We start from the raw sequence: 12139 nt of genomic DNA, 5'->3' as shown, positions 1-12139 counted from the left end.
ACAGTTTCAGAAAGTTTTAGCCTGCAAGGAAAAAGCAGTGGTTTCTAACACCTGAGTTTTAGGCTTATTGATCCTAAACCCTTGCCAAATGTTTTTACTTCACTGGGCAGGCTTGCAGCACACAAAGATTCTTCTGAAACACAAAGATTCTTCTGGCAGTTCAAGAACCCTCCTCTGATTTAAGTGTGCCATAAACATTAGTTATTGTTTTTACTACTTTGCTGGTTTACATTTTGTCTTTCTCAGAGCTGGTCATACCTGTGTGTGTGACCTTTGTTACCCATCTCAGTCAAGCCTCTCTTTTACCATGAAAAATCTCTTAATATTTTATCCTGTCCTAGACCTTCAGCTACTGAGATTGCTTTAATTATTGTCTCCTGTCTTTTTGTTTGTTTGTTTTTGCAGAGGCAGAAGACTTTAATTTTCATTTTGAAATAATTTATGCAGCTTAGCTAGAATTCCAAGCAAGGAAGGTGGAAGAGGTCAGTTCCGGGCCTACATTTACCTACAGTTTTTGGCTACCATATCCATGTTCGGTTGACTCCTTTATTTTGCAGAGAAATCCAAATTCTTTCAATAGTAGAATGCTTCAAAGAGGCAGAAGGATGAGAAGAAAAGAAGTGAAAAGAAAAGCAAAATACAGTAGCAAGTGCTGTAGAATGTTTAAGGGAAGTACATCATCACACAAGCAGGAACAAAATGGGAGACTTTATTTCATTGCTTAAATCAAAACATTCCATGAAAGACTGCCTTAAATAATTTCAGAGGCCTCACTGATACATATATGGGAGGCGAGCCCCAGTACCCTGTGCCACAAAAACTATTTAGTATAACTAATGACATGCAAACCCAATTTGCAAAAGCAGAGCATTATTACAATATGGTATAAAAAGGTTGGTTGAGCAAATAGATTCCACATCTTTAAAATGGGAAAAGAGCCATTTTAATTACACTGTGTTGAACCTGAGAAATCTTGGCAATACTTAAAACCTTCTCAATTACAAATAGGAGCAAAGATACAGATGAATCAAGCCACCCCTCTCTAAGGTCACTGAGCAAAGAGATTCTGCATTTGCTATTTTGGAATAAGTTGTTTGCTTTCAGATGGCTTTTTAAAATGGATATCACGTACCTTTTGCTTGTACAGAACTTTCATATAAAATAGTTGCTCCTTAATTGTATCTGTTACTATTTAACCAGTGATTTTTCTAGTGTTATGCTATGACTTTTTTTCTTTGAATGTTCACCTACTGCACTGAAAAGCTCAGCCGGATTTGAAAGCCACAGATTCAGAAACATGGCACAATGGTGCAATTCACAAATAAATCACACTTTAAAAAATTAAATATTCATGCCATATCAAAGTAGCCAGCCACCAGTGCCAAAGACATGTTTATATTTCACCATAAAGACAACCACAAATTAAAAGTATTTGCCAAAGTGTCTCTTTTCTCTCATTGTTAAATCACTTTTACTCCCAAGATGTACTTGTTTCCTAATATTTAGCATTCTCAGTACAACTGAAATGAATTACATTCACAATGGTCACATTCTGTGTTCAAGACTCTCTGGAATCTTGATTGCCTTAAAATGAGGTAGATAACCATTCAAGGTTTTTGTTGGTTGGGACTAATTTCCTTTAGATCTTGATCATCTTTTTTGTTTTTAATAGAATTCCAAAATATTTAGCAAAAGATTGAAAATGTCTGAGCATTTTGGAAAAATATACTTTCAAAAGGTTTTTTTATGAAAGTTGTTTTACCTCATTTCAATTTAAAAACAGGATAAAAGCATCAAATTACAAGAGCACTACATATCTTAAAGCTGACAATCCATTGTCACACAAAGCTCTAATTCTGGCTTGGGAGTATATAGATGCAGAGGCATCGGGTTAAATCATTCAGGGGCCAGACCAGCTGCTTCCCCTTAACCTTTGATCCTAAATTTCAAATTTCCTCCCAAGTTCAATCCTGACTTCTGTAGTTCTTCATAGGAGGCTCTCACTGAGATCTTGAATCCCATCTCTGGAGAAAGATCAAGCTTCATACAGAAGCTGGAGGCGTAGGCCCACTTGGGTAAAACAGGCTGCAGTGGACAAAGTTGGAAACAAGATGGAGCCAAAGGTGTTGGACCGCCGTCTTGGGCAGGCTTAGACTGTGAGAGGCAGGCCTGATTAGAGCAACTAAGCCGTAGCCTCAGGAACTGTCAGGTTGCTGGGGGTAGGCTGGGAACTAGACCAGCCAAGGGCCCCGGAGTGGGTCGACGGGAGATTTCTGAAAAGACCTGCACACTACTGCGGGTTTTTGTCTTTTTACGAGGAGCCATGGGCGAGGCACCCAAAAATTTGCTTAAGGAGCCTGACTTCCTCATGCCTCGAGCCAGATCCTGGAGCATCAGGTCGTCGGCCAGGACGCCCAGAAACGCGCTGGTGGTGGAACTGAGGATGGTGGCGGCCACCTGCACCGGACCCCGGGCCGCAAAACTGCCACTACCACCACCGGTCGCATCGGGCTCGGTAGAGCTTCGCAGGCCGGGGTCGCCAAGTAGGCGGCGCAGCGCGTACGAGGCGCCGGACGGCAGGTACTGGTAAGCGCGCCGCCCGCTGTGGTCACGCACGTGCACCTGCGCACCCAAGCGGACCACCAGCAGCACCGCTGCATCCTCGTGGCCATGCAGAGCCGCCAGGTGCAGCGGCGTGTAGCCACCGTGTGAGCGCGCGTTCACGTCGACCCGCGCGCCTCCACGCCGCGCGATCTCCACCAGCTGCTGCACCATCTCGAGGTCGCCACTCTTGGCGGCCCAATGCAGGGCCGTGAAACCAGACATGAAGTCGCGTTTGGTCGCCAGGCCGAGGTCGCGCAGCAGCAGCCCGTGCAGCTGGTGGGTCCAACGGCCCCCGGCAGTCCGCACTAGCCACTCGTGTTCGGCCGGCTCCAGGGGGACGGCGGACGGCGGCGGTGCGGCGGGCACCTCCTCCGTGTCCGGGCTCAGCAGGCGAGGGCCGGCGCGCGACAGGCGCCTCAGGTGCGGGGAGCGGCCGGGGCCCAGGCTGAGGCCCAGGCCGGACTCCTCTACTGAGAGCCGCCGCAGCAGCAGCGGGGAGCTCCGTGGGCTGGGCTCCTCCGACAGCTGCCGACGCAGGCCCTGTTCCTCCGCCCGGATCCGGAGCGCCGCGGGGCCCGGGACGCAGCGCACCGGCAGCATGCAGGGCTTTTGCGGCAGCGCGCGCGGAGGTGGTGGTGGCGGCCCTTTTGTCAGCCCAGGCGCAGGTTCCGGGTCTGGCGGTTCTGCATGGGGCAAAGCTGCCTCCGACGGTGCCGTGGACGGTGAGGCCATGTCTGCAGAGAGTCCCTCGGAGGGCTGAGCCAGCTCAAAGGCTGTAACCTGGGGGTCCGAGGGCATCCCTGACTGCCGGGCTGGGACTAACAGCAGCCCCTTAGTCAGCTGAGTGGGCTCAGAGGCCTGATCCCCGGGGGTGTCCTGTGGCTCTGATGGCGGAGCCGGGTCCTCAGGTGGTTCCACTGCCCTCTGCGCCGAGGCCAAGGATGGAGCCCTCGAAGCAGCGGGTTCGCCCTGTGAGATGGAGGTGATCTTCGACGGCGGGGCTGATGCCCCCGGGGTGCTCGGGAGGCAGGAGGGAAGGGGCTCTGGTCCCTCCCGGAGCCGCGGCTTCTTCCTCAGCACCACAAATTTGACGCCGTCGAGCTCCTTTACCACGGCCACGTCGTTGACAAACTGCTTGAAACGGTCCCTGCGGGCGGCGCGGCCGCGTGGGTCGCCGGCATCCAGCAGCGGCTTGAAGCGGCTCAGCAGCTCAGAGTTGCGCACCTTTCCGCCGTTCTCCTGCAGAAAGCCCAGCACTGCCGCCTGGCTCACCCCGGCGGCCGCAGCGGCCGCAACCGCGGCCAGCGCCATGGTCAGTCCGGTCGCAGGGGAACCCGGGCCTCCCCCTCCCACCGACCAGCTGTTCCCGGTTGCTGGGCAGGTGGACGTCGCGGCGCCAGCTGGGACGCACTGGAGCCGGGGTTCCAGGAGTCACGTCCGCCTCGGCTAGGCTCACCTGATCGTTTTCAACGAGGCGTAACGGGCGTGTCCCTGAAGCTGGACCTCGGTCATGCCTGCGCCGCGGGGCCCGGGAGTCTCCTGGAAAAAGGAGCTGGGGGCCGCGGCGCGCGACCCCCGCCGCCGCCCCGCCGGGCTCCCAGTCTTCGGGGGTAGGTTTCTGCCTTTATATTCTGTCCAATGGGCGCTGGGCTCCATCCCCCGTGCGCGGTGCTCGCCTTACCGGTGACAGCTGCCACCAGGGACGCGGTGGGAGTGGGGGAGCGGAAATTCTCCACCGCCCCTCCCAACTCGGGAATTAAAGGCGCAGTGCCAGGCTCGGCTCCGGGTTGCTAGGTGGGTGTGTTCCCTAGGGTTGCCGCGGTCGACAGGCGAGGCAAGGATTTTTATTCCTTCCAGAAATATTTAACCACCACAAAATACCGGGCGATTGCTTAAAAGCAATAATTTATTTAAAGATCATCAATACCTCTTGAATTGTTGATTGCGTTTCACATAGGAAAACGGCTTCATGCAACTTGCAGTAAAGACAATTTGCTGTGCGTGGCAATGCATGTCACCCGAGGTTTAGAATTTTCTTATGATAAAATAATACATTTTCACATTGAGTTTGGGGAATAAAACCACAGGAAAACATAAAGAAGGAAAAATATCACTTGAAATCACCATTAACATTTTGACTATTTTTCTTCTCCCTCCCCCATACACATGCATATACATGTTTATGCTTTAAAATACGAAACTAAAATTGGAATCATGCTATGTTTTTAAAAGTTCACTTACTCCACAAGTATTTGTTGCTCACCTAGTTTGTGCCAGTACTTTTTCAGACTGTGGTACATTGATTAGCAAAACAGATAAAAACCCCTGACCTAATGGAGCTCCCATAGTGGGCTGGGGGGAAGGTGGGGAGGGACAGAGAGAAGTGATATGGTAATCTGAAAATTGTATAATATGCTAGAGAAATACTATGGAAAAAATAAAGCAGAGTAAAATAGAGGGGCAGGTTGCAAGTTTGAACCCTGTGTTTAGGGGGTAAGACTCACTGTGAAGGCCACAATTAAGCAAAGACTTGAAGAGATCAGAGACTTAAGTAGCTACGTAGGAGAAGAAGCTTTTTCAGCTTCTACTTTCAGCAGAGGGACCAGCCAGGGCAAAGGTGGGATCAATTTCTTAATTTACAAACACAGTACTCCAAATATATAATCAGAGGCACCGTAGTATTTGAAGAGAGCAAGACTCTGGAATCTTGCTCTCTTGCACTTTTTTTTTTTTTTTTTTTTTGCGGTACGTGGCCCTCTCACTGTTGTGGCCTCTCTCGTTGCGGAGCACAGGCTCCGGACGCGCAGGCTCAGTGGCCATGGCTCACGGGCCCAGCCGCTCCGCAGCATGTGGGATCTTCCCGGACCGGGGCACGAACCCGTGTCCCCTGCATCGGCAGGCGGACTCTCAACCACTGCGCCACCAGGGAAGCCCTTGCACTTTTTTTAAAAATTAATTTTTATTGGCATATAGTTGCTTCACAATGTTGTGTTAGTTTCTAGTGTACAGCAAAATGAATCAGCTATACGTACACATATATCCCCTCTTTTCTGGATTTCCTTCCCATTTAAGTCACCACGGAGCACTGAGTAGAGTTCCCTGTGCTATACATTAGGTTCTCATTAGTTATCTAGTTGATGCATAGTATCAGTAGTGTATATATGTCAATCCCAATCTCCCAATTCATCCCACCCAAAATGCCACACTTGAGTCTTAGCTCTACATTGAGCTACTTGCTTGACCTCTCCGTGCCTCAATTTTCTTACCTGTGAAAGGGGAGAATGACAATAATTACACTTACCTCAACAAGTTGTTGTGAGGATTCTGTGAGAAGGTAAACATAAAGCACTCCGAACAATGCTAGGCCCACAGTAAACGTTCAAATTATTGGTAGTAGTATAGCCACTACTATTATTCTTACTCATTGAAAAAAAAAAAGAGAGAGAGAGAGAGAACGGTCTTCCCTGGTGACCCAGTGGATAAGAATCTGCCTGCCAATGCAGGGGACACGGGTTCGAGCCCTGGCGCGGGAAGATCCCACATGCTGTGGAGCAACTAAGCCCGTGTGCCACAACTACTGAGCCTGCGCTCTAGAGCCCACGAGCCACAACTACTGAGCCCGAGTGCCACACACTGAAGCCCGTGCGCCTTGATCCCGTGCTCTGCGATAAGAGAAGCCCCCCAACGAGAAGCCCGCGCACCACAACGAAGAGTAGCCCCTGTTCGCCACAACTAGAGAAAAGCCCGCGTGCAGCAACAAAGACCCAAAGTAGCCAAAAATAAAAATAAATAAATAAATTTATATTAAAAAAAACAAAAAGAGAGAGAGAACGTGTGAAAGGTCCCCCTCTCTCCAATCCCATTTCCCAGAGGTAATTTCTGTTTTTGGTTTTTTTTTTTTTTTTTTTTTGGCTGCGTTGGGTCTTCATTGCTACTCATGGATTTTCTCTAGCTGCAGTGAGCAGGGGCTACTCTTCGTTGTGGTGCGCGGGCTTCTCATTGCAGTGGCTTCTCTTGTTGCAGACCACAGGCTCTAGGCACGCGGGCTTCAGTAGTTGTGGCTCGCGGGCTTTTGAGTGCAGTCTCAGTAGTTGTAGCACATGGGCTTAGTTGCTCCGCAGCATGTGGGATCTTTCTGGACCAGGGCTCGAACCCTTGTGCCCTGCATTGGCAGGCGGATTCTTAACCACTGCGCCAACAGGCAAGCCCAATTTCTGTCTTCAGTTCTGTTTCCAGAATGCATTCAATTTAATCTTCTTTGTAACCTCGTTTTATACTATATTGTGAGCATTTGCCCCAAAGACAGTAACTATTCTTTAAAAAATATATGATTTTTAAAATGACAGGATCACGTATATATAGTAATACACTTTATTTTTTATTTTTTTAAACATCTTTATTGGAGTATAATTGCTTTACAATGGTGTGTTAGTTTCTGCTTTATAACAAAGTGAATCAGTTATACATATACATATGTTCCCATATCTCTTCCTTCTTGCGTCTCCCTCCCTCCCACCCTCCCTATTCCACCCCTCTAGGTGGTGACAAACCACCTAGCTGATCTCCCTGTGCTATGCGGCTACTTCCCACTAGCTATCTATTTTATGTTTGGTAGTGCATATATGTCCATGCCACTCTCTCACTTTGTCACAGCTTACCCTTCCCCCTCCCTATATCCTCAAGTCCGTGCTCTAGTAGGTCTGTGTCTTTATTCCCATCTTAGGTTCTTCATGACCTTTTCTTTTTTTTTTCTTAGATCCCATATATATGTGTTAGCATACGTTATTTGTTTTTCTCTTTCCAACTTACTTCACTCTGTATGACAGACTCTAGGTCCATCCACCTCACTACAAATAACTCAATTTCGTTTCTTTTTATGGCTGAGTAATATTCCATTGTATATGTGTGCCACATCTTCTTTATCCATTCATCTGTTAATGGACACTTAGGTTGCTTCCATGTCCTGGCTATTGTAAATAGAGCTGCAGTGAACGTTTTGGTACATGACTCTTCTTGAATTATGGTTTTCTCCGGGTATATGCCCAGTAGTGGGATTGCTGGGTCGTATGGTAGTTCTATTTTTAGTTTTTTAAGGAACCTCCATACTGTTCTCCATAGTGGCTGTATCAATTTACATTCCCACCAACAGTGCAAGAGGGTTCCCTTTTCTCCACACCCTCTCCAGCATTTATTGTTTCTAGATTTTTTGATGATGGCCATTCTGACCAGTGTGAGATGATATCTCATTGTAGTTTTGATTTGCATTTCTCTAATGATTAGTGATGTTGAGCATTCTTTCATGTGTTTGTTGGCAATCTGTATATCTCCTTTGTAGAAATGTCTATTTAGGTCTTCTACCCAATCCAAAAATGTGCAGAAGACCTAAATAGACATATCTCCAAAGTAATACACTTTAATTGTTTTCTTACATTTAATAGTCTACATTGTTTCTGGTTTTTAATTCTTACAGATGGTGTTGCTTGTATATAAAACTTTGTGCACATTTCTGATTAATTCCTTAGGATAGAATCCTACAAGTAGAATTACTAGGTCAAAGGGAATTAATTATTTTTAAAACTCTTGGAAACTTTTTGCTAAGTTGTTTTCCAGAAAAGTTACAGCCCCATGAAATTCCCTGGTGTTTCCCTCACTGACATTGAGTAGTATCTTTTTGTTTGTCATTTTGAAAGTCAAAAAATTTGTATCTCATTCTAATTTCCATTTATTTTATTACTAATGAAGTTAAACTTTTCCCCTTGTATTTATTGTCTTTGTTCTTTTGTGACTTGCCCTTTTCCCCATTTACCCATATTTTCTTGTTGATATGTAGTTATTAACCCTTTATTATATATGTTTGTAAATATTTTCCCACTTTGTCATTTGTCCTTTAATTTTATTTTCTGATGACACTTTCATTTTTAGACAACTAGTTTTTAATTGCAAATATTGTATCCTTTTAGCTTAAGAATATAAGTGAAAAATACAAAGGTACATCTCCCTTTTAAAAAACTTTTAGCATCAGTTTACCCTGTAGCATCAAGCAGTCTACAACAGAATGACAACAATGTCCTTGGGAAAAGTCCTTGTGTTTTTACCATAGAATTATAAATGTAATCAGCTATCATTTCTCTTTAAATATTACCCCTTCTTTAAATCCAAGTCAAATCCCACCCCGGTCAGTTCTTCTGCAACTGCTCCAGGTGTATTATCCTCTTTACTCTTCTGTAGTTTATTTCAATGAACATCTATTGGCTATCTTTGGGTGCAAGGCAGTGATCCAAGTCTTCTGGGAAGAAGACACAACCTTCCTTTGAACAGCTTACTGCTTAGTGGAGAGAAAAGCACAACTAATTGTGTTACATGTCCAGATGTAGTGAATGCTCTATGTGCTTTCTAGCAGGTAGATTCTAAGAGAGGCACCTGGGAAAATCTTCAAGAGACAGGCTGTGAGAACAAGATAGGGGAGGGCTTGGAAGTTGGACTATGAAGGCTGAATTCAGGGTAAAGAGTGTCTAGTGTGTTTTCTATTTAGGGTATGTGTCAGAGACACAGAAGAAGATAATGTTTGAAAAGTAATCTGGGGTCATGGATGGAGGACCTTATATGCTAGTTTGGACTTTATCCTGTTTGCAGTAGAATGCCATGGAAACCTTTCTTCTTTTTTCTTTTTAAAAAGTAGCTTTAATTATTTCCTGATTATAACATTAATAATGATGTTTTCCCAATTCCCAGTAGTTTCCAAAATATGGAAAGAACAGATCACATGTTAGAGAGAACCACTCTTAATATTTTTTGGTTTATTTTCTGAGGTTTTCTATTTACATCCATATATATATAAACAGCCATATATACCGTTCTACACAGATAGAATTAGACCACTAATTGTTCCATAACTGATGCTCCCTTAGCCTGTTGTAAACAGTGCTGATGTGGTGAATGGGTGGAGGAGGGGGCTCTGGAGAGGTGATGACAGGGTCCCTGCGAGAGATGGTGAGGGTCATCCAGCTAGGGCAGAAAGACAGGTATGGGTGACAAAGAAGTTTCAGGAGGAGAACTTGCATTATATTGCCTGTTTTCATTTTTAAAGTCACATTTCCTTCATTGCCATTTTCATGTCAATAGCTACTTTTTATATTTTATTTTCTTAGCTTTTTCAGGACAAATTGTTGAGTCCCTTGGAAAAATCATTTCCATGATCTCATAGGTAGTGGAGCCTCAATCAACTTGGAATTTTTTTACTGCCCGCTCTCTCCAAGGGGATGAGGGAGAAGATTCCCCTGTTAAAGATCATTTTTGATTTTTGTGGTTTGAACTCATTCTGACTATGATCACTAAGAATAGTCAAGAGATTAAATACTTTGCTTGGGGCTTCCCTGGTGGCGCAGTGGTTGAGAGTCCGCCTGCTGATGCAGGGGACGCGGGTTCGTGCCCCGGTCCGGGAAGATCCCACATGCCGCGGAGCGCCTGGTCCCGTGAGCCATGGCCGCTGAGCCTGCGCGTCTGGAGCCTGTGCTCCGCAACGGGAGAGGCCACAACAGTGAGAGGCCCGCGTACCGCAAAATAAATAAATAAATAAAATACTTTGCTTGTACTGAATTGCTGGTACAAGCAAAGTTTACTGATAATGCTTAACAGGCTTCAGGCTCTGAGCTATACAAAGAAATGTGCCCAAGGTCACAGTTAATACTTGGCCGAGCCCAAACTCGAACCCCAGCCTGTCTGATTCCAAAGCTCATGCTCATTCACTGTGCAGAACTGGATCACCAGTACTTAAAACTGATGTTCTGTATGTTTAATAAATAAAGTAGGGAAGAAGTCGTCAAATAAAAATCTAGCTTAAACCTTTATACTTGTGCATGTGAACGTACTCTGCTTTAATATTTTAAATGATTAGTTTATAGTTTGAAGAGACATTAGGATGAGGATGCCAATGACATCCAGTTCCCCAGGCTGCTTTTAAATTTTGGTGCCCTGCTGCCAGTGAGGCCATTGAATCAATTCTTCCAGTGACCCAGAAGTTTGCCAGTAAACATTCAGAAAATCAAACGTAAAATGTATATTTATAGCAAGGGTAAAATTCTATAATGTGTTTTGAACATGGGAGAAAGCAACAAGGACATTTTTTTTCTATCTCAGTAACTTAAATTTGGAGGAGGTCAGGGAAGATGGCCCTTTGCATTTTTAAAGGCACATTTAAAAAAATATACAAAATTAAAACCCTTCATAACTATGATATTATGTTATGTTACATTGTTATATTATGTTATATTGCATTGCCTGTTCCAACCCACAATCTGCTCTGAAACCCATGCCTGAGCCTCATAGAAAACCGTAGTGGAGGCTTTATGTTTCCAACTGTCTTGTCCCTGTCATGGTGGTGTGAATAGGCCCCTTCCATTAGGCTTAGTCCACCACAGCCTGTCTCTTCTGCCCCCTGCAGACTCACCAATGCCTGTAAGGAAGAGGAGTGTCTGGGTCCCCACCAGGCAGGGGTGCCAGGGACAGAGGGGGATGGGCTACCCAGAATGGCTGTAAAGGGACTTTGTCCGGATATCAAGCTTTTGCAGTCCTGACTTCAGGAACAAATCATGTTTTGTTCTTGCTTACCAGCCCAGGGGAAGCAAGAGGGCCTCTTTTTTCTCATGCCTGTGACTTGTTAAGCCAGTCCTCTCTGAGGTCAAAGGGACTGTCTTTATGTCTAAATCTTGGTGACAAATGTCAGATCCTTTGCCTCTTTTATAAACTGAGTTTTCATATCTGTGATTCATTTTGCAGGCTTAACTGACTCCTCAGACTGTTGCTTGGTTGCTTGATAGGGAACAGGAGACTTGGTCCCTGAAGACTTGGAGGGCTGTGTCCTGGTCAGGTGTAGCACAAGAGGATGCCCTTTGCTGCCTTTAGTCATCGCTTCTTGGCCTGTTTTATTCTCATAGACGAGTTTTGACTTAAAAAATTATATATATTTTTAAACCCCCGGAGAGACCTTTTGGGGCTTTCACCTGGGTCAATGTCTACATTAGGACGGCTTAGTTTGAGAGGACTGCAAAATGTAGTTTTAAACATTTTCCTTAATTGTAAAGTAGAGTCCCTGCTTGGGTCAGGGTGGACAAATCAGCAACCCAGAGGCTGGCCTTCCATTCTATTATGGTTACCCATTCAGATGGGCTTGGAGTTGACAGCACCAAATATTTGGATATGTGAAATCTACCAACAGCATCTGGCTTTAGAGATGGACAGGTGGAAATAGCTCAACTCTTCCCTAAACTCTTGTTGCACTAGCATACTGTGTTTATCTTGCCTTCCATGTGGCAACATGGGTAAAGGGAGAAAGAATCCTTAGATATCAACTTATCCAACTTCCTATTCAACGTTTCTAAAAGCTCATTAACAGAGCGCTCAAAATACAATAATTTGAAGTAAGTTATATGAAAAGACTGAGAGTTATATGTTGATGGAGACCCTCCCTTCTAAAGGGAATGTGTTGCAGGGAGGAGTCTAGCTGAGGTCTGTGTAACAGAGGGAACAGCAAGAGGTG

The 12139-nt window shown here is 45.4% G+C and overlaps 1 protein-coding gene across 1 annotated transcript; it reads right to left on the bottom strand.

Annotated features, from left to right (window-relative positions):
* Positions 1-692: 692 nt before the first annotated feature.
* SOWAHA (sosondowah ankyrin repeat domain family member A) lies at positions 693-4314 on the bottom strand. Its single transcript, XM_059061912.2, has one exon. It carries the CDS (start codon positions 3913-3915, stop codon positions 2206-2208), a length of 1710 nt encoding a protein of 569 aa, XP_058917895.1. The 5' UTR covers positions 3916-4314; the 3' UTR covers positions 693-2205.
* Between the last annotated feature and the right edge of the window lie 7825 nt (positions 4315-12139).

The sequence above is a fragment of the Kogia breviceps genome, chromosome 4 (genome assembly GCF_026419965.1).
Source record: "Kogia breviceps isolate mKogBre1 chromosome 4, mKogBre1 haplotype 1, whole genome shotgun sequence".
NCBI lineage: Eukaryota > Metazoa > Chordata > Mammalia > Artiodactyla > Physeteridae > Kogia > Kogia breviceps.
The sequence above is the reverse complement of the archived record's forward strand: the minus strand, read 5'-3'. Positions and strand labels throughout refer to the sequence as shown.